A 22,653-nucleotide genomic window follows, 5' to 3' on the forward strand; every position below is an offset into this window, starting at 1 on the left:
TAAGAAAAATCAAACTGTGTTTCCAGTATACAACGTGACATTTAACACATAACACAGATAGTGACCTGATTAAATCAAGTTCATTAGTAAACTTATCATCTCACAGCTTTACCCCTGATGCCTCATAGAAACATCCTCCTGGTGGGCTACAATAATGGAGACATATTTTGAGAAAAGCAATCATATCAATACAGTAAGCCAGAGGGGTCTTTGCATGGCCATGCTTAGACTTTATATTACCATCATGTCTAAAGGTCTATCTTACCACTTTTGGAGGAAGATCCCCTCATCCTGGCATCTACCTCTAAGGTTCCACCACTTCTCAATAGTGACTCCTCAATACCCTAGCCTCCTAAACACAGACTACTAGAGACCTTCCAGGAATAGCATGCCACCTTCACTCCAAAGCTTCAATTACATTACCAGGGCTACTGTGATGTATTCTCAACAGTCACAGTGTCCTAACTGTTCTTGGTCTAGAGCTCTCTCTACATTTCTCAGATGCCATTGCACACTTGCATTTTTCATGATTATCTGAAGACCTAACTAAATCAAGTCAGAAGTGAAGTTAAGAGTTAAGCAAGGGTCAGAGCAGTAGGATGCATGAATTCAAGGAATCTAAGATTTGATTGAAAGCTGGGGTCAAATGATCTACAGAGAAGTAGTAGAGGGAAGTGAAATGCACAATACATGACAGAATTTTTTATTGAAAGCTGGGTGAAAATGATCTGCAGAGAAGTAGTAGAGGGAAAATAAATTGTACAATACATGACAGAATTAAGCCACTTAAAGAGATTGAAAGCTGGGCTCAGGTGATGTCTCAATGAAAAACATTTGCTTTGCATGTGTGAGGACCTGAGTTTGAATCCTCAGGAACCATTCAACAATGGTGATGCAGTAAATTTGTTACCCTAGTGCTCCTTCTATGACAGCCGGGACCAGCTAATCTGGCACACACAGTGATGAACAAGAAGAAAGAGACTCTGTCTCAAACAAGGTAGAAATTACGGCTCAACACCTGATGTTGTTGTTTGTCTTCCACACTCAAGCTTTGGCACAAGAATAGCCACATTTATACATTTGTAACCACACCAGCGTAAACACACATACCTATGCACATCCAAAGAAAACCTAAAAGCCAAGCCAAATGTGGCATACATCTGCAAGACTAAAACTCTGGAGGTCAAGACAAGAGAAGACCAGAGGTTCAATGTCTTTTTCTATTACATAGAAAATTTGTGGTCAACCTGGGATACAACAGATCCTGTCTGAAAACAAACAAAAAGGCAAAAGCATTTTAGGGATGGCACTAAGCATAAGCTAATGACATATATGTAGCTGATAATTAACAGTGGTTCTGCCTAGAAAGTCATTTTAAAAGATATGTGTTTATTTGGAGTTACAATATCTCAACAAGGCTGCCTCCATCTTGATATGTAGACAAGCGTGCTCTTGAACTATTGATTCATTTGAATCTGTCCCATGAATATTGTGATTGCAGGTTTGCACAATAGTAATCAGCCTGGATATTTATTATTTTGTTACCTTTTAACTGATGTGTATCAAGTGATGAGACCTAATGGACCTATCCAACAACAAACAACCACAAGATCTGAGTGTTAGTGGGGAGTAATTTTCAATTAGCAGATAAGTAAGTACCTGTCTCTTGGTCCTAGAAAAACAGAAAGATTCAAAGACAGAGTTGGGAAGAATGTCATTTTGTATGACATTGGGAAGAATGATTCTCATCAATACAACAACCAGTTGAGTGAAACCAAACGAATGAATCAAGGTTGTATGACAACATTAATAATCACAATTAATTGAATCGAAGGAAATAAGTCATCAAGTAGAGAGAAAGAGGTGGAGAAAGAGGAAAGGGAGTAGAAAAGGAGAGAGAGAGAGAGAGAGAGAGAGAGAGAGAGAGAGAGAGAGAGAGAGAATGTTATAAATGAACATTCAGAGAATATACAAGGCCCTAGAAACTTGTAGTTAATGAAATAATTTTTCAAAGATTTATTTTATTTTTTCTTTTTGTATATGTTTGTGTGTTTTCATATGAGTGTGAGTCTGTGTGTTTGTGTGTGCAGAGATGGAGGAGTGTCAGTTTCCCTGAAGTTGGAGTTATGGAAGATTGTGAGCCATTTGATGTGTGTACTGGGGAACAAACTCCCCTCCCCTAAAAAGCACCAAGTTCTTTTGAGCACCAAAGCATCTCTCCAGTGCCTAATGACATAATTTTCAAAAGTAAGTTATGAAAACAACTTTATTGCACAAGGAAGAGTAGAAATTAGCACAATTGATCTACACAATTACTAAATAGTAAATGAAGTAAATAGAGATACAAAAGAGAATGGTGTCATTTTGAAATAATAATGGGTAAAAAAGTGCTTATCATATAAACCTGAAGACCAAACTATCTCTGTAACCCACATAAATCAGAAGTAGACAACTGACTCCACAAAGTTGTTCTCAGGTTCTTACCAATGTTCTGTGAGATGTGTGTACCCACACAGACAATCACACACACACACACACACACACACACACACACACACTCACACACCAGATTACAATAAATGAGATATTTTTAAAGGAAAAAAATCACAGTGTGAAGGCAAGTTGCAGGACTTGGGAAAAGCCAATAAGAACAAAGTTAATAATAAGAATATAGAATATATAGAATAAAGAATATAATAAGAAGATAGGAGTAGGAATTCCAAGCTACCCCTCACTCTATGAAAAGAGGAAATCTAAAGTTTATAGGTATAGAAAATATATTTAATATCATTTCCTATAGTTAGGAATAGAGTGGTGGTGTTTAGTAGCTTTTAGTGTTAACTTTACACAACCTACAACCACCTCTTGACTGTCTCTCTGCTCTTGACTGTGGACAGAGGACTGTAACTTCCTGCTGACCTTCTCATCAATCATAAACTAACCTGAGTTGTAAGCAACACAAATTCTTTTCTCTCTAAAATGCTTTTTGTTAGAACAGATGCCAATTGAGATGCAGGCAAAATTTCAAACACCACATAGACAAGACCAGAAAAGAACCTCCCCTCATAATATTATAATTAGATAAAGGAAGTACATTGAAATTCACAAGAGAGAAACACCAAGTCAAATGTAAGGGAAAGTCTGTCAGAATAACAGATTTTTTAACTCAGACTTTAAAATGCAGGAGGGACTGGAAAGCTATACTTCAAGTTATAAAAGACAACCAATGACAACTACCGTACTCATCCAAGCTGCTTGTCATAACTCAAGGAGAAATAAAATTTTACATGCAAAAATTATGCAAAATGTATTTATGCCCATCCACACAGCTTTACAAAATATATTTATGGGAGCCCTTCAGACTGAAGTGAAAAACAGATATGTCCATAAGACTGCAATACACACAAGATTGCTTTACCAGTCTCTAATATGGGACAGTACCAGTAAAGTACCAGTAAGCCATGAGCCACATGGCAACTTATAGATTAATAAAAATGGGTTAATTTAAGATATAACAACTGGATAACAAGAAGCCTGAGCCATTGGCCAAAAAGTTTAAATAATATAGTGTCTGTGTGTTTATTTGTGTCTAATAGGCTGCAGGTCCAGGCAGGACTAGAGACAATTCCAGCAACAAATGGCACACAACAGCTTGAGTTTCCACCTGAAACCTGAGAATATTTAATAAGCAATTCTAAACAAAGCTAAAAACAGCTTCCTGATTGTCTCTCTCAAATTAGCCACAGCCTGCTTGCTTGCGCTACTCTATGGCGGGTTTGTGGCGAGCAAGCTTGACCTATGCCACATTACACAGAGGTGTCTCCAAGCTGTGTACTATGCTCCATGGGGGATTTGGTCTTTGCTAGTACACACACACACAAACACACACACACACACACACACACACACACACACACACACAGAGAGAGAGAGAGAGAGAGAGAGAGAGAGAGAGAGAGAGAGAGAGAGAGAGAGAGAGAGAGAGAGAGAGAGAGGTTTCTGGGTTATATGCTGCTTTGATAGAGGCATAGACCCACTGCCTCCCAGAGTCAGGCAGTTAACATAGTTCCTCAGAAGCTGGAGGTAAACATAGTTCCACCAAATTGGAAATCTGAGGAAAGTGGAGCCAGCAGCCACAGCTGCCCTTTCAGTCTTAGTAATGATTTAGTTTAAAGCAAGAGATTCACAATAAGAGAGATTCAGATTGGACAGTTTACAGTAGGTATGAAAGTATATGTAGACTTGGAAGAGAGACAAAAAGGAATATATACAGCTATAAAAAGAAATAGTTTTGAAAATAAAGTCTTTAAGAGAAAATAAAAGTAATATAAAAAATAAGCCACATTAAGATGGATATCACACAGAGAATCTAGATTGTGTCTTCTTTGGGATTTTTAACTGCAGAAAGACATTTGATTGTAAAGACTGCTAAATTAAGCATTTATATATATTAAAGGTATCTTGACTTCAAAATTTTGATCTAAGGATATGTTGCTTTGGAAAGGAAGTTCTGCTTTTGTTTCCACAGAAATCAAGGGGTTATGGATTTGTTCCAGATTAAGATACATCAGGTTTAACAAGCCAAGACCCCCTGAAACGTCTCTGATGACACCATGGCCCAGATGATCCAACATTCAGAATGGTGTCAAGGCAACTGGCTCACACAATACAGCCTCATGGACTACTCCATAATCTTAAAATTTTCTTTATGTTCTGATAAGAAATATAGCACTCTCACTCAGCAGGAAGTAGTATGAGAAGCTATGCACAAATTCCCAAATATACCAGGCTGGCTTTGGAGATGGAATTGGCTCACTCCTTCTCTAAACCCAAGCATATTTCTAAAAAAATGCTGAGAGATTATTCTGTCCCATATTAGAACCCTCTGGTGTGGGACAGACAAAAAACAATATTTTATATAAAGCAGGTTGATTATAAATGCAATCTCTTTCTAAAGAAAAAGAGGATAATATAGATAATGATAAGATGAAAGGGTAGATTAATGAACCTACTTTTAAAGAACAACAACTTGTTTAGAAATGTTTTACATTGCTATGGATTTTGGTTTATTGATACATGTTTAAACTTATTTTTGCTACACTGTTTATGTATTTCTACTCTTGTGGGAGGTATTATGTTTATGTAACTCATTTAAATTGTAGTGGATAATCAAGAAATACAGATTAATAATTAGTTTTCTGTGATATTCAAAAGTATAGCCATGTTAGTTAAGTTTTCTAGGTATACATAGATATATTTCAGATAGATAGGTAATTTTCAAACACTTCAAAGACCTACAGAATATGACATTTAAAATGTTTTACAAATTTAACCTTTCTGGACAGTCAGATATGTCTGCTCCTGGCAACACTGGATTTACTTCAGAGAGGAGGATGGGCATTGAAGACACTCCATATGGAGTTTATCTTCTTCTTGGCAAAAATAGCCATTTGGGCAAGAAACTGTTCTTCCCTGGACTACTTGAAAAAATGTATCAACTGGACATGCAGGACCATTAGGAATGTGACCACTGAACTTTGCTTGGCAAAATGGTCCTTAAGGTACCTACTTCACAGAGGAAACTGCCAGACATTCTACAGGACACAGAGAGAAGTGACGGAGAGTCTCTAGGCCTGTGGGCTGAAGACAGATGCTCTAAATTTACATGACTGTCCAGGCTTCCAGCTGTCTCTGTATACTCTCACAAGACTCCTGAAAGTTGCTTGTGTCCTTCTCCTGTTTCTCAGTTAATATTATATCTTTCTGAGGTCTTTGGTATAGTTGAAGACTAGATATAAAATCCTTAGTCAGGATAAAAGATAAGTGAGATATGAAACCTTAGATTCACAAATATATCATAGAATATCTTCTTTAATTTTGCCAAATACAAATAGACTGTATATTATAAATAGACTAGATATTGTAACTGTAATTCTTGCTTGATAATTGTTCCGTTATATGTAATTTTACTATGTTAAAGTTAAATCATTCCCTTTTGAAAAAAAGAAAAGGGGAAGTGCTGGGATGTTGTACATGTGTTGCTCTGATTGACTGATAAATAAAATGCTGATTGGCCAGTAGCCAGGCAAGAAGTACAGTATAGGCAGGATAAGCAGAGAAGAGAATTCTGGGAACAGGAAGGCTAAAAAAGGAGTCTCCAGCCACTTCCACCATGAGAAGCAAGATGTAAAGTATCGGTAAGCCACAAGCCACATGGCAACTTATAGATTAACAGAAATGGGTTAATTCAAGATATAAGAACTGGATAGCAAGAAGCCTAAGCCATTAGACCAAACAATTTAAATAATATAAGCATCTGCATATTTATGTGGGTCTAAGTGGCTGAGGGCCTGGGCGGGACTAGAGATAACTCCAGTAATACCAGTCAAATTGACACAACCTAGAATTATCTGAGAAAGTCTCAGTTAAGCTATTGTCCCTATCAGATTGTCCTGTGGCCAGGGGTTTGAGTTGTTGTCTTCATTGATGATTGATGTGTTAGGGCCCACAGCATACACAGCTGGTCCTGGGATGTATAAAGAATCTAACCTAGCCTGAAACACTGAATGAGTTAGCAAACAAACTAGTAAAATAGTTTCTGCTTCAGTTCTTTCTGGAGATACTGCCCTGACACTTTCCATAGATAGACTGTGACCTGAAAGTGGAAGCCAGATAAACACTTTCTTTCCCTATATTGTTTCTGACAAGAGCACTTTGTCATAGTAATTATAAAGCAAACTAGAACAACAGTTAAACAAGGAAACAGCTTGAGTCCCTTGACAAAATCATCAAAATGACAGTAATCAATAGGGACCTTTCACTAGTAACTGAATATTAATGTCAATTCCCAATTAAAAAACACAGGCTAGGAGATTGGAATAAAAAAGTAGGAAGTATATATTTGTTGTACTCTGTCATAAAAGAGAGATATAACCTTACAAAGAGGTGATGAAGAAAGGTGTTCAGGGCAAATGGAGCTAGAAAACAAACAAGTGTTGCTGATCTAATATGACAAAATAGACTTGAAAGTAAATCTAGTGAAAAAATGATATTACTTCCTACTAATTAAGGAAACAGTTCATGGAGAGAACTGTACAATTCCACACACACGTGCATCCAGTTCTATACAGAAAATACTATTAGATGTACAGTCACAGACTATCACTAGGTGTCATAGTAGTTTCACTCGCAATAATTAACCCTTCATCCCATTAGAGAGTAGACAGAAATAAATCACAGATAAAATTGCCTTAAAAGATATCTATAGAATATTTTATCCAAACACTGCAGAGTACTTCTTGTTCTCAGCAGTCCATGGAACTTTCTCTAAAATAGATCGTATATCAGGACAAAAAGAATATCTGAGCAAATATGAGGAAACTGAAATATTTCCTTATATTCTACCTGACAACAATGAGATAACTACATACAAACAGGAGAAATTCCAGAAGGTAAACAAACTCATGGACATCAAACAACTCACAACACAATTATGAATGATTTCTTGAAGAAATCTAGAGTAGAAAGTCTCCTGTAATAAAATGGAAATTAAAACCTTTGTACTTTAATCTGTGAGACACAATGTAGACAGTCCTAAGAGAGATGTTTAAAGGTCAATGTTCCTAAACTAAGAAATTAAAGAGATGTCCAATTATTTAGTTAATTATTCACCTTAGGGCTGTAGAAAAGTAACAAATCAAACACCAAAATCATTAGCTGGAAAGAAAGCACTGACGTTAATGAAATTAGTGAAAGGAAAACAGCTCAACAACAAAACAAACCACAGAGTCATGAAGTAGATTTGGTTCTTTCACAATATAAACAATATTGACAAACTTTAGATAAACTAACCAAAGGAAGAATGAATGCCAAAGTTCATACAGTAAGACTTGAAAATGGAGTCATTATGACAAGCTCCAGTGAAATTCAGAAAATTATTAGAGTTTACCTTAAGAACATTCCACCAACCTGGAAAATCTAAAACATATGGATGAATTTCTGCATAGATTAAAAACTACCAAAATTAAGCTAAGATGATATTTTGAACAAGTAAACAAGTAGGAATGGGGAGAAGGCTGAGCAGTTAAAAGCATTCACTGTTCTTTTATAGAATAAGGACTCAGTTTCTACTACCCACATGATAACTCACAATGCCTTCTCCCAGCCTCTATGGTCACCAGACACATATGTAACAAACACAGACATACAAGAAAAATACTTCTACACGTAAGATAATATGAACGTTAAAAATAGTCAGGACTGGCCCTGCCCCCACCTCTGGGGTGGAGGACAGCATAGAAAAGACCAGTGCTGAATAACTCAGCAACCACCCAGGCCCAGATTTAGGGCTTTGAGTTGGTTCACCCCCATATTTACCCTATCTATGATCAGGTGGAGAAAGTGGAAAGGGCCAGTCCTGCAGAAGCATAGCCACAGGATCTCCATGACTCTGAGCAACAGTAGGATATCTGAGAGACTAGGGGAGTCAGTATTGATGGTGTAGCAGAAGCCAGAGACCAAAAGCTCATTGCAATAAACATTTGCAAGTAAAGCTGTCTGGGCAAGTAAAACATGTCTCTACATGACAAATCTCAGTTCCTGATGCCATTATGATGAACAAGTAGGTGATGGAGAGGTGGAAAAGATGGAGTAACAAAGTGGTACAAGTATGTTGGAATAGGGGACACAACAGTTTTGACTGTTATGAGAGAAGACTGCCACCGACAGAGGAGCATGTCATTGCCCAGAGGGATCGGCAAGATGGTTTGATTTTCGGTTTGTTTTTCTTTTTCTTTTTAAAATAAATGTATTTGTGTATTTATTTTACTTTCCAGCCACGATTTTCTGCTCTAACCTCTTCTCCCATTATCTCCCCTAGTCGAACTCCCCTCTATTCCCACCCTCCAAACCACTCTTCATCCATTTCTGTTTAGGAAAGGGCAGGTCTCCCATGAGTATCAACAAACCATCGCATATCAAGTTGCAGTAAGACTAAATACTTCCCCATGTATTAAAACTGGGCAAGGTGACCCAGTATGTGGAGTAGGGTCTGAAAAGCCAGTAAGAGAATTGGATATAGCCAGTGTTCCCGCTGTTTGGAGTCCTACAAGAGCACCAATCTACAAAGTTATAGCACATGTACAGAGGGCCTAGACCAGTACCACGTAGGCACCCTGGTTGGCATTTCAGACTCTGTGAGTCCCTATGATCCCAGGTTGACTCTGTGAGTATTCATGTTGTGTCCTTGACCCTTGTGGCTCCCACAATTCTTTCTCCCCCTCTTCTGCAGGATTCTCTGAACTCTACCTAATATTTGCTTGTGGATCTGCATTTATTTCTATCAGTTGCTGGATGAAGTCTCTCTGATGACAATTGAGCTAGCACCAATCTGATCACAAGAGACGGACAGTTCAGACTACATATCTGCTATTGCTAGGAGTCTAAGGTGGAGTCTTCTTTGGAGATTCTTGGCAATGCCTTTTGCCAAGTTTTTATCTGACCCTGAAATGTACCCCTTTCCAGGAGTCTCTTTCAGAACTCTCCCCCTTCATCCCCTCTCTCAACCTGATTGCTCACGTTCCCATGCCCAACTGCCCTCAGTTCACTCACAAAATCTCTTCTATTTCCCTTTCACAGGGATGTCTGGGTGTCACTCCCCCCATGAATCCTCCTTGTTCCCTAGTCTCTCTGGGTCTGTGGATCATAACACTATTATTCTTTATTTTACAGCTAATATCCACATATGAGTGAGTACATACCATGATTGTCTTTCTCTGTTTGGGTTGCCTCACTCAGGCTGATTTTTTTTCTAGTTCCATCCATTTGTTTTCAAATTATCTAGTGTCCTTGTTTTAAGCAGCTGAGTATTGTTCCACATTTTCTTTATCCATTCCTTGGTTGAGAGACGTCTAGGTTTCCAGGTTCTGTCTACTACAAATAAAGTTGCTATGAACATAGTTGAGCAAATATCCATATTGTCTGATTGAACATTCTTGTTATTTGCCCAAGAGTGGTATAGTTTGGTCTTGGGGTAGGTTGATTCCCAGTTTTCTGAGAAACCTCCACATTGGTTTCCAAAGTGGCTGTACAAGTTTGCTCTCCCACCAGCAGTGGAGAAGTGTTCCTCTCACACTGCCTCCTCTCCAGCATGAGCTGTTACTTGTGTTTTTTTTTTCTTAGCCATTCTGACTGATTAAGGTAGAATCTGAGAGTCATTTTAATTTGCATTTCCCTAATGACTGAGGATGATGAACATTTTGTTATTTTGTCTTTTTTTTTTCAGAGCTGAGGACCAAACCCAGGGCCTTGTGCTTGCTAGGCAAGTGCTCTACCACTGAGCTAAATCTCCAACCCCCATTTTGTTAAGTATTTCTTAGGCATTTTTGTTTTCTCTGTGGAAATTTCTCTATTTAAATCCATTTTTAATTTGGATTATTTAGTTTGTTGGTGTCTAGTTTTTTGAGTTCTTTATATAATTTGAATATTAACTTTAAGTCAAATGTGGAGTTGTTGAACTTTTTTCCAATCGATGGGGCTGCAAATTTGTCCATATTGATGCTGTCCTTTGCTTTACAGAAGATTTTTTATAAAGCAAAGATGCAGTTTATTAGTTGTTAATCTTAATGTCTGTGCTATCAGTGTTCTGTTTAGGAAGAGTTTTCTCCTGTGCTAATGCATTAAAGGCTGTTCCCCATTTTTCCTTTTATCAAATACAGTATATCTTAATTTATTTCAAGGTCTATGATCCACCTGGTCTTAAGTTTTGTGTGGGATGATAGCTATGGATCAGTTTGCATTCTTCTATGTGCCGACATCCAGTTAGACCAGCACCAATTTTTGAAGATGCTTTCTGTTTTCCTTTGTATAATTTTGGCTTCTTTGTTGAAGAGTGAGTGTCCATCAGTATGTAGATTTATGACTTGGTCTTTGGTTCAATTACTCTGTTCCACCTTTCTATTTTTAAGCCAATACTTTTCAGAACTATAGCTCTGTAGTAGAGCTTGAACTCAGGGATGGTTATTTCTCTGGGCATTCTTTTTATTGTACAGGATTGTTTTAGCTATCCTGGACTTTTTGTTTTTCCATATGAAACTGAGTATTGTTCTTTCAAGTTTTATAAATATTTGTGTTAGAATTTCTATGAGAATTATGTTGAATTTGTAGCTTGCTTATGGTAAGATGATCATTTTTACTATGTTTATCCTACAGATCCATGAATATGGGAGATCTTTTCCTTTTTTGATATCGTATTCAGTAAAGAACAATACTCAACTTTTAAAAAAAAAATTCTTATTTTTTTTTTATTTTCTCTTAGGGGGAAGTTACAATGGTGGAGGGCAGGTTTGGAAGACCAGGGAAATGAGTGGGATTGGGGTAAATGATGGTAAACTCCCAAAGAATCAATGAAAAATTATGTTATACAACTACTCGGGCCTGAAACAAGCGATGAGTTTGCAGAAGTACTTAAAACAATCTCTAAATTAAAAAAAAAAACAAACCATCAGGTCCAGATGAATTTTCTCAGACCCTCAGAAAACTTGACAAAAGCTTGTTGAACTGTTCCATAAATGCAGGAAAAGATGGAACAACATCAAAGTACTTTTATAAAGTATCATCTTGATACAAAAAGCAGACAAATATTGAACAAAAAATCCATCATGAACATAGATGTAAAACTTCTCAGCAAGATACTTTCTAACCAAAACTGAGAATATATCAAAGAGCAGTTAAATGGCTCAACAGGTAAGGTTATTTGCTGCCAAACCTGATGACCTAAATCCACATGATGAAAAGAAAAAAACACATTCCTGTAAGTTGGCCTCTACTCTCCACCTGCACACTTGATTTCAATTGTACCACACAATTGTGTGTGTGTGCATATATATGTGCATGTGTGTGTATATGTATGTATGTATATTTAAGTAACCATTCATCATAATCAAGTACAAATATCAATAAATATAAATTAAACAGCATAAATGGACTCAATAACAGGAAACACATTGGAATCTGTGTAGACACAGAAAAGGTTTTTTTTATAAAGTTCATAATCTTCAGGACTAAAGTCCTGAAGAATTTTGAATAGAAGAAATATATTTCAATATAATATTTGCCTTATGTTAGGAAATATAGTTAATATTCCACTAAGTAGGGGGGAATCCAATGCATTTCCAGTAAAAGCTGGAAGAGCACAAGGATATATACTTCTTCCACTCTTTTTCAATGTAGTACCAAAGGCTATGTTAGAAGAAAAAGACAAAAAGAACAAACAAAAGGGATACAAATAAGAAAAGAAGTCAAAGTACCTTTATATTCAGATCACACAATTCTATCAATAAGAGAGCTGAGAGAGTTTACCAGGAAACACTTAGATCACATAAAGGCTTTTATACAAGTGACTGGGTATAAAATTATCATACAAACATCAACAGCTTTACTATGTACCAAAGACAAATAAACTGAGAACTAAACCATAGGAATAAGTCTGTTCACTATTGCCTCAAGAAAATACATTAGGATATATATAATCAAGGGTGATGCCTTGAAAAGTATGTCCCCTATAATTTTCAGGTGTTTGAGTATTTGTTTCCCTGTTGCTTGATATTTTGGGAGGATTAGGAGTTGTGAATTTGCAGTAGGAAATATGTCACTAGGTAGGATTTAAGTTTTCAACAGAGTAGCACCATTACAAATGTTTTATGCTTCCTTTTTGTGGATTGAAATGTGGGATCTCAGGTGTTACTGGACTGCCATGCTTTTCCTTCTGGTGCCATGCTTCCTGCCATAGTGATGATGAACTCTCACCTCTGTAGAACAATAAGTTCCAAACAAACCTTTTCTTCAATAAGTGGTCTAGTTAATGATGTTTTATCACATCAATAGAAAAGTAATTAATGTACCAAATATTCAAAGTCCTCTTTAAGGGGAACTTCATCACAATGAAGACAGAAACTGATGTAGACAGTAGGCCATGGAAAATGTTCCCAGGGTCACAGACTAGAAGATTGGTGATATGTAAATGGCCCTCCTACCAATTGCAATGTCCAGATTTAACATAATCCCAACCATGAATTTAGTGTCATTATACACAAAAATAAGAACAAATTTAAAATTTGTACAGAATTTTAGGAGGATGCTCACTCCTAAATGGAAAGGTATGCATTTCCCTTTAAGGCTTAGAGACCTTTGCAGAAGTGGGAGTGAGAAGAACATAGAATGTGGAAAGAGAAATAGAAGAGCTGGAAAATGCTGACCTGTGGGCATGACAGAGCAATTGCAGCATGATCTCAAAGCAAGTGAGGCTGCTTGCAATGGGCTTGCACAAGACAGGCCCATCAATGATGTATGATGGGTGGGGAAGGCACTCATGAGACACTACTTACTGCTCCCTGCTGAAGTCCTGGATACTGAAGAATTCTGGGTGATAAGAAGTCATTGTCTTCAGTTGTGTCCCACTGTTGTACCTACTAGGTTTCAAATGGTAGTACAAAACCCACAGCCCCACAGATGATCCTCATCATGATTAAACTAAATGGATCATAAATAAAGAGACATAAAGTTTTCAAAGAGAAATTTAGGGAACGAATTAGTACAGACAGGGTGATTAGAAAGGGTGAAGGGTTTCAATAATCAGCATGTAATTTATACAAGGTATAAAATTCCCAAAGAACAAGTTCAGTTACAAATTCCTATGAAAGCACAGATAATCCAACCAATTTTCCAAAAGATACCCTGTTTCAAGCTATACTACAGCAATATAGTAATAAAAACAGCACTGCACTGATACAAAACAGACATGTAGATTAATCGAACAGAAAACCAAGATGTAAGTTCTGATAACTGTAGGCAACTGATTTTTTGACAAAACGTCAAACATATTCATTGGACTAAAGACAAAATCTTTAGTAAATGGTGCTTTGAAAATTGGATTACTATGTGTAGAAGAATTTATTTATATCTTAATCTCTCCTAACACACACACACACACACACACACACACACACACACACACGCACGCACACACGCGCACACACACACACGTGCATTCACCCCATTTCCAAATGGATCAAGAACCTCAATAGAAGATCCAAAACTCTGAAAGTGGTAGAGAAAAAGATAGGAAGTCCTCTTTGAAATGGAATCATAGCTAAGGACTTTCTAAATAATACTCATCTCACTCAGAAAAATAAGTCAGATAAACAAATGGGACTTCATGAAATTAAAAGGCTTTTACCAAACAAAGGAAACCATTAATCATGTGAATATACAACATACAAAATGGAAGAAAATCTTTGTCAACTACATGCTCTCAGACAATATGTACCTAGTATCTATGAGGAAAACAATGCCTTGTGTGCATTTTTAATGTTTTAAATATTCAACATCATTAGCTGTCAGGAAAATACAAATAAAACTAATTAGAGAGTTCATCTTACCCCAAGTCAGAATGGCTATTGTCAAGAAAACAAATGATGCTAAAACAGTTGCACAGAGAAACACTATCTCAAAAAAAAAACAAACAAACAAAGGAAAAAAGACATCAAATGACAACAAATGTTTGAAGTGTGGGGCAAAGAGAAAAAAAATCCAAATACAAGGGGGTGAGAAAGGAGGATGAGAGTGTTCAAAGAGAATATAAGACTACTGTTTTCCTAGTTAAAAATTTGTCATGGAATTTGGTATTGATGATGGAAAATTGAGTGTAGTATAAGTGATATTTAAAGTGGAACATTCAACGTGACTCTCAACAGCTTCTCTTTGAGTATCAAATCTAACTGTATTATATACAATTTATATTTATTAAGTTTATAAGCTTAGAGTCTCATTAATTTGGATTTATCTTATTTTTACTTATTTATAAGTTCTTTATAATAAAGCTTAGTTTTTAAAATTTTAAGAGGAAAATATGGGGAAAGAAAATGTTGGTGGGAGTGCAAACTGACACAATCCTTACTGAAATCACTGTGGAGTTTCCTTAAAAAAAAGCTGAAAAGAGAACTTCCATATGACCCAGCTATAGATTCTGAGTTACATACTCAAACTGTTTAGGTATAGTCTACTATATACTTAGGTATGTACAACTGTACAGGTGTTTGAACATCTGTGTTCATTACAGCTCTACTCACAATAGCTAGGAAGCAAGTTCACCTTACATGCCATCAACTGAAAAGTAGAAAATGAAATTGTAATATGTATACACAATTAAATTTCATTCAGCTACAAAGATGAAATTCTCAGTAAAATAGATGGAACTGAAAAATATACTTAATGAGGTAACCCCAGCACAGATAGACAACCATTTCATGTTGTCTCTCATATGAGGATCCTTGACAAATTCTTAGTGTATTTAACTTGAAGTGCATGTTAAGTACAGGAAACTGGAAAGGGGCCATTAGAAGGGAAACATGAAAAAAGAGACCTTAAAGAAAGAGAAATTCCAGAATATCTCTGATATGAATGTGAAGGGAGGGAATATGAGACTGAGTGGGTTAAAGTAAAGATGGGGTGAGTGGATAAGGGATAAAATTAACCAAAACTGCTGGGAAGTGGTGGTGCATGCCTTTAATCCCAGCACTTGGAAGGTAGAGACAGTAGGATCTGTGTGAGTTCGAGGCCAGCCTTGGCTATAGAGTGAGTTCCAGGAAAGGCACAAAGCTACACAGAGAAACCCTATCTCAAAAAATAAACAAACAAATAATTAAATAATTAAATAAATAAATAAAAATTAACCAAAACCAAGAATATATGACAATGCCTTATGGAAACTCATCAGTTTATAAGCTCATTAAAAACATTAACAAGGATAAGTCAAGGTACAAAACTGCTCCCAGAAGTCATAGGTTACTAAATGAAAATTCCACTGCTAGTGTTGGGATACCTCCCTAGGAGTAGTTTGTTGCCTAGAAAGGCCTGAGGAACCAAATAATATAGGCAATTGGCGCTTTTGTCAGTACCCCCTAAAACTAGTTGGTAAGACCCTATTTTAAAACACACCCTCATATTCTTATCATAGTACATAAAAAAGCACACTAGGAATGGGCTTCCTGCTCAATAGTTCTCATAGTACCAGAAAGTGTCATGCAGTCTGATAATAGGAGACTCTCACCAACAGTCATATTCAGCTGTGGACACTGTGATCTATACTTCAACCAGCCTTACAAGATATGCCCACTAGTGCAATAATGATAATTGTGGTATCAGGGTAACCAATCAATTTCTGATTGAGAAGAGTTCAAATGTGGTATAGTCAATGTGGTTGAATATCCATGATGGGGAGGGAATATATCCTAGTGTTGAAGCTTACTGTTTTCCTGCTGAATGGACTTGATGTGCACATCAAATTCTCTTCTAAATAGCTATGTTTCTCCTTATATATCACTACTGTCAGCTTGGTTAAAAAAAAGATTCTTCTTGCAGTGCAGTGGTAGATTTGAAGACTCAAAATCGACCAAAATGCTGAGAACAGGTATCTCTTTCAGTGCTCACCAAATGAGATAATCTAGAGCCCCCATGTAACATTAAGAAACATGGAGGAAGAAGGTATGGAAATGATATAAAAGCTTAATTATGTGGTAGAATGATGTGGAATATTGTCGTCCAGACATGACATGGCAATAGTACATTTTAACTCTTAGTATCCAGGATTACTGCACAAGACTGGGCCCTAAAATACTCTATCAAGGAGAGAAAAGGTGCTCACAAGTAACCACCCCTTTTCCATGGCTTTATGAGCAGCCAAGTGTAATTAGGGGGCAGGGCCCATGAGACGCCCTCCTTTCACGGTCTATAGGCAGTTAGTGGTTGCTGGTAGAGGTAAAGGTGTTTTCTTTTTTTCAGTATAGGTGCTACTTGTGAGGTACCCATGTTCCTATAAATGACTCCTTCCCTGTGTTTCAGTAAGAAACCCCAATGGACCTCACTGGGTCACAAACACCCACATGTAGAAAAGGGACATGGATGTAGAAAGCAGAGTTACTTGGGAAGAGGGAAAGGATCAGCAAAAGTGGGGACAGGAGAAGAGAGGTTAGTGGGCCATTATTTTGATCAAAAATACCTGCACACATGTATTAAAATATTATCATGAAACTGGTTACTATATATAATTATTGTAACTCAATAAAAGTTAAACTATATACAAAGTGTTAAGAATTCATGCCTATGAAAATACTTTTGAGATAATAAAGAAAATAGGATTTACAATATTTGGTAAGATGCGTCTTAACAAAATGGTGGACAGTCAGGACAGTGTATGGGAAGCCAATAAAAAAAGACTAAGAGAATCCACAAATGAGTTATGTGGTAGGAAGACAAGGACATTTTTTATTTTTCTGTTGCTTTGACAAAATATCATGAACAATGGAAACTAAAGAAAGCAGAAAGAGATTAAGTTTGGCTTATTACTCAAGAGGGATAAGAATAAATGATGGGAGAAAAGAGGCAATGGCAATAAGTTTCAAGCAGGACTACAGCAGCAGAAAGCTGAGAGGTCATCTCAACTACAAGCTGGAAGCAGAGACAAGGAACTGGAAGTGACTTAAGAACTTAAACTTTGATGTGGATTTAGGGGAATGCTCCTCCACTGCTAGTGGTAGTGCAAACTTGTACAGCCACTTTGGAAATCAATATGGACATTTCTCAGAAAACCATGCTACAATCCACTGCCCCATAGAGACTAGGTAACAAGGATGGCCTAAAGAGGATGGCGATGCACAATGTCCCTGGGAAGGGAAAATAGAAGAGATCTCTTTGTTGACTTGGGATGGGAACATGATAAATTAGTTTGGGGACATGGTTGGAATGGAAGAGAAATGAAAGAAACATCTTGATGGTGGGCATTTGGGGTGCAGTAGATACCTAGAAAAAGAAACTCCCATGAATCTACAAGGATGACTCAAGCTAAGACTATTAGCAACAGTGGATAGGTAGCCTGAATTGGCCATCTCCTGTAATCAGGTTGGTAACTACCACATTGTCATTTGAGAGCCTTCATCCAGTGACTAAAAGAACCACATAGAGAGCCCCACAGTCAAGCACTGGGCCTAGCTCAGGGAATCCTTTGAAGAGGCAGAGGAAGGATTGGATGAGCCAGGTGGGTCACGGTCACCACAAGGGTACCCACAGAAACAAATGACATGTACTCATAGGAACTCACAGACTTTGGACTGATATCTAAAGATCCTGCCTGGAACTGACCTAGGGCCTCTACATATGTATGACAGTTATGTAGCTTGATCTGCTTGTGAGACTCCTAGTGATGGAAGCAGGGCCCATCCCTATTTCTTTGACTGACTTTTAGGAACCTATTCCTCATAGTGGGTTGCCTTGTCCAGCCTTAATACAAGTAGCAGAGTTTAGCCCTACCTGAACTTGATACACCATGCTTTGTTGACACTCATGCTGAGGCCTGCACCTTTATGAACAGAAACAGAGGAGGAGTGGATTGAGGGGTGAGGTGGAAAAGATGGTGAAGAGAGCAAATTGGAGGAAAGGAGGGAGGGGAAACTGGTCAGGATAAAGAACAAATGAATAAATTTAATTAAAAAAGACTTTAAAACTTCTCAAAGTCCACACTCAGTGATGGACCTCCTGCAAGGTTGTGCCTCATAAATCTTCTGAAACAGTGCCATCAAGTGGGAAACAAGTGTTCAAATGTCAAGGTCTATTTGAGGCATTTCTTACTCTATACCACCAATTATAATACCTACCTTAGTACTAGAAAGACCAGTTAATCCAAATGCTGCCAGGATAATGTGTTATGTGTCAAGCTGTAGCTGTGCCCTGTTATTCAGTGGTGTGTGAAAACAGGAAGACTTCACAATTAGGTTCAAAATGGTGATGAGAGGTGGAAGCAACAATTGATTGAATATAGAGAGATAAGATGGAGCCAAGTGAAGTCTACAGAATATACTAAAGACTAGGGACATAACCGAGTTAGATAAAATACATAATCTTGTGGGTGTGAGCCCCAGCATTAAATTGAGGGAACATGGTAGTAGATGCTTTTAGTACTAGAACTCTAGAACTAGATGCAGGAGGAGCAGAGCTTCAACATTGTCCCTAGCTATAAAGAATTCAAGACCAACTGGAGCTATATCTCACCTTGTCATTAAAAATATCTCTGAGCCTCCCCCAAGTCCCATATTTAATATGACACTCACCATTTCCTTTGAGGAACCATTCAAAATAAGTTGTCATTGACTCTGGACTCCTAACAAATTTTGTCTTACTCCAGAAAAAATAACCAGACACAAGAACATCTCTGGGATTTCTGATCATATAGATCATCTTAAATAGAAAAACATGTACATGAAGGTCAACATAGTAATTCCAAACCTTTTAACTGGCACAATTTATATAAAATGTCAATCAAATCTCCATGAGGTTTCTAAAAACATTAATTATTTTGGTTTGGACAAAATATCCACATAAGTGCAAACTATCTATAGTCAGAATTCTCTTTTATAATTTTATTTAGTTTACAAACATGTAACAGCAAACTTACTCAGGTCACTAATTCTGTAAAAAACAAAACAACAATAACAAAAATACAAGACTGATTTTGTAGTTGTAAAGATCAGTGTCTTACAGTGTGAAAAAGAATCCATCCACCTTGAAGGAACCTCTTATATACTCAGAGATGAATGCTGTGCTAAATCTATGTGCAATATGAGAACCTAATTGTTTTCCATAACTTTAACTACCAAACATAACTTTCGAAACAATCATGGTGCAGAGCTCAAAGCCAGTGTGTCATTGCACAATAGTGAACACAAAGACCTACAGGCAACTCAGAAATGCAAAGAATTGGAGAAATAGACTTTCCCTGGAAAAAAGCATAACAATTGGTTATGCAATTCGAAATGCTCAGCCCTGAAAATATACATACAAATAACATTTTACAGACTGAGCAGGTAGTATTTAAATATTGAGAAATATGTAGATACGTATACAGATGTAAAAACAATTAATGAAAAAAGAGACTACAAATTTGAAAGAGAGAAAGGAGGAAAACTTGCAGGGAGGAAGGAGGAATGATGTATGTAATTATATTATAATCACAAACAATAAAAGAAACTCATAAAAAATAAATAATATTTTTAATAAAAGGAAATTTATATTTTGTGTCAATTGACTTTGTGACATTATTCTAGAATTCAACTCTTTAGGCCTCAACTTTCCCAGCTAAGTATATGTTAAATCTTGATAATGTACATGCATATAACTGAATGGTTACAAGTTCCTCATGATATTTTCAAGAGAGGAAATTTTTCTAAGTTTGTCTTTGTAGTTTAAGCATAAAATATTTTCAGGCTCCATGGTGCAGGGACTTCAAAATAACTTTCTTACTAACAAGAAACTATGATAGTTCAGAACCTGGATATTTCTGATCCCTTCTAGAGATCCTCTATCAGTGATGTGGGGGATTCCTGTGGCTACTGATCTCAATGGACAGCTAGATACAGCAACACAGTGGGTACAGATGAGCCATGACTGCTGAACAATCTCCATGATTAGAGCACTGATGCCTGGTCAGGCTGCTACCCCTATGAGCAACAGTGTCTGGGGTGATTCACACACTGCTCATGGGATATATGTAGAATCAAGATTGGCTAATTGACTTTGATGACAGCAAAACAGTAATGTCCACTGTACACTAGAGTGTGCCCTCTGCTTGACCTGTATCTGTAGTTCCTGAATGCTCTAGTTGATATTTCACTTTCTCTCATTTATCTGCCCAGGATCACTGAGTAGTACTTGACATTCTGGTGCTCTGATGTAGTCTGAGGTGGAGACACATCTGCACCACTTAGTGCATGAGAATCTCATGTTTGTACCCACAACCTACACAATTGGAGTCCATTTCTGCCAGAGCCCCAGGGCCCATCAAGGTAGATGAAGTTCAAAGAGCATTTGGTCAAAGATTTCTCAACCACTGGACACTGACCTTGGCCTTTGAACTGAAGAAAGACTTGGGGAAAAGATGGAAGGGAAGGTGGGAGCTGATGAGGCGTGGTCCTTCCTTATTGATTAATTTTTGATATCCATTTTGAGTCTCCATCCAGGGTGAGCAGTCCCAGACAGGCACAGATTGGATCCAATTGGGATCCCCCTTGGTCTGAATCAAGCAGACAATCTCAATCAGCCAGTTAGTTCCTGCAGAAGGAAAAGTAATGGTCACTCATTTCAATAGTGCTTATGAAAAAGCCTCAAGAAGAAAATTGTACACCTGTACAATTTACAGTGCAGCTGTTTCCAAGCGCACAGACCTGTAGTGTTCACAATGTCCACATGCTCTAAGTACAAAGTATATTCATCCAGCACATTGCCAATGCTTCACATGGAGAAACTGAGACTATACTCAATTAACTCCACTTGAACATTCCCTGAAGTCCTGGGCCATCATTATTCTACATTCTGGTGCTTTGAGTTCGACTTTCCCAGATACTTCACAGGGATGTAATTGTGGACTCTGTCCTTGAGTCTCGATCCTTTCTTTTAATGCAAAGCAATTGAGATGCATCCATGCTGCAGTATGTGTGTGAGTACTGCTTCTCTTTAGGTGAATAAATCCCCTTCTGTCCATTTACCACACACATTTGTATTTATGTTTACATGTTCACTTGTCCTTGGATATTTCTTTAGCTTTCTTCTCTGGGCCATTGTATGAATCTTCTTCATGCATTCCACCCACCACCCTTGGCTTTTCCATGTTCTTTCACTGTCAGTGTCAGCAACCCAAAACTTACCTATGTTTAGTGCTTCTGCCACCCAGCATACAACCCTCCCCAAAGCCCATGATGCTTCTTTTTTGGTTCCTTGAGTTTTGAGACTGTTTTCACTCCCTGGACAAGGTTCATGGTAATTCTTCTTCTCCCTGACATTGTCCTCTCCTCCACATATTCTTACATCCATTCCTTTATACCTTGGTGCTATTTTTTCTGTATATTTTTGTCATTTCTCCCTTCCACTCTCCTCCACTCAGAGACAGAACAATGCCAGAGTCTGCCTTAGAATCCACTGGCATTGTTCACATGGCTTAAATGACCCTCTGCCCACACAGACCGGGTCTTTCTCTGAGTGAAAATGCACTCACACACAGCAATCCATGCCCACAAAACATTTTAAACATCAGATATATAGAGCACTCTACTTATTGCCCAAATTCATGAGGATCAAAGCTCTATTCTCACTCATACACTTCAGGATCATCCTCACTAACAGTCCTTACCTGATTTAGGGTAAGTCAGTATGACTGTGTCTTCATCTCTCATCACAAAGTTGTCACAAGTTTCTTTAATTATCTCTTTTTCAAACCCTACAGCAGGGAAAGGTATCCCTTCAAACCAAAGGTAGTATGACATGGCAAAGAGCTCTTTGTGGGTGCTGTTAGATTACACCTTTAACCACCTTTTCAGCTTCTAGCAAATGCTGAGACATAATATTTATGTGCAGGCAAAGAAATCATTAACACCCCACAGTTCATTATAAAACTAGCTACTGAGGGGAAGAAATAATGTAACAACTAGTTAAAGGTTGTTGTGTTAAGCAATTGTGAACTCATTCAGAGATCATTCTGCAGTATTTGTGAGCCTGAGTTCACGACCCCAAACAAGAAACTCAATAACAAGTACTAGGACATAGAAATGGGGCTAA

At 37.5% G+C, this 22,653-nt stretch overlaps 1 protein-coding gene across 1 annotated transcript in view; it reads right to left on the reverse strand.

Moving 5' to 3' along the window:
• LOC131901567 (sulfotransferase 2A1-like) overlaps window positions 1-22,361 on the reverse strand; it is a 44,046-nt gene extending 21,685 nt beyond the window's left edge. Inside the window, exons 1-3 of the mRNA XM_059252681.1 lie at window positions 22,229-22,361; window positions 20,945-21,153; window positions 19,158-19,284 (exon numbers count right to left, since the gene is read on the reverse strand). Coding sequence (XP_059108664.1) covers window positions 19,158-19,284; window positions 20,945-21,153; window positions 22,229-22,361 — 469 coding nt within the window. The remainder of the gene's footprint in view (window positions 1-19,157; window positions 19,285-20,944; window positions 21,154-22,228) is intronic.
• Between the last annotated feature and the right edge of the window lie 292 nt (window positions 22,362-22,653).

Source organism: Peromyscus eremicus, unplaced genomic scaffold, assembly GCF_949786415.1.
Source record: "Peromyscus eremicus unplaced genomic scaffold, PerEre_H2_v1 PerEre#2#unplaced_112, whole genome shotgun sequence".
In the NCBI taxonomy this organism is placed as follows: Eukaryota; Metazoa; Chordata; class Mammalia; order Rodentia; family Cricetidae; genus Peromyscus; species Peromyscus eremicus.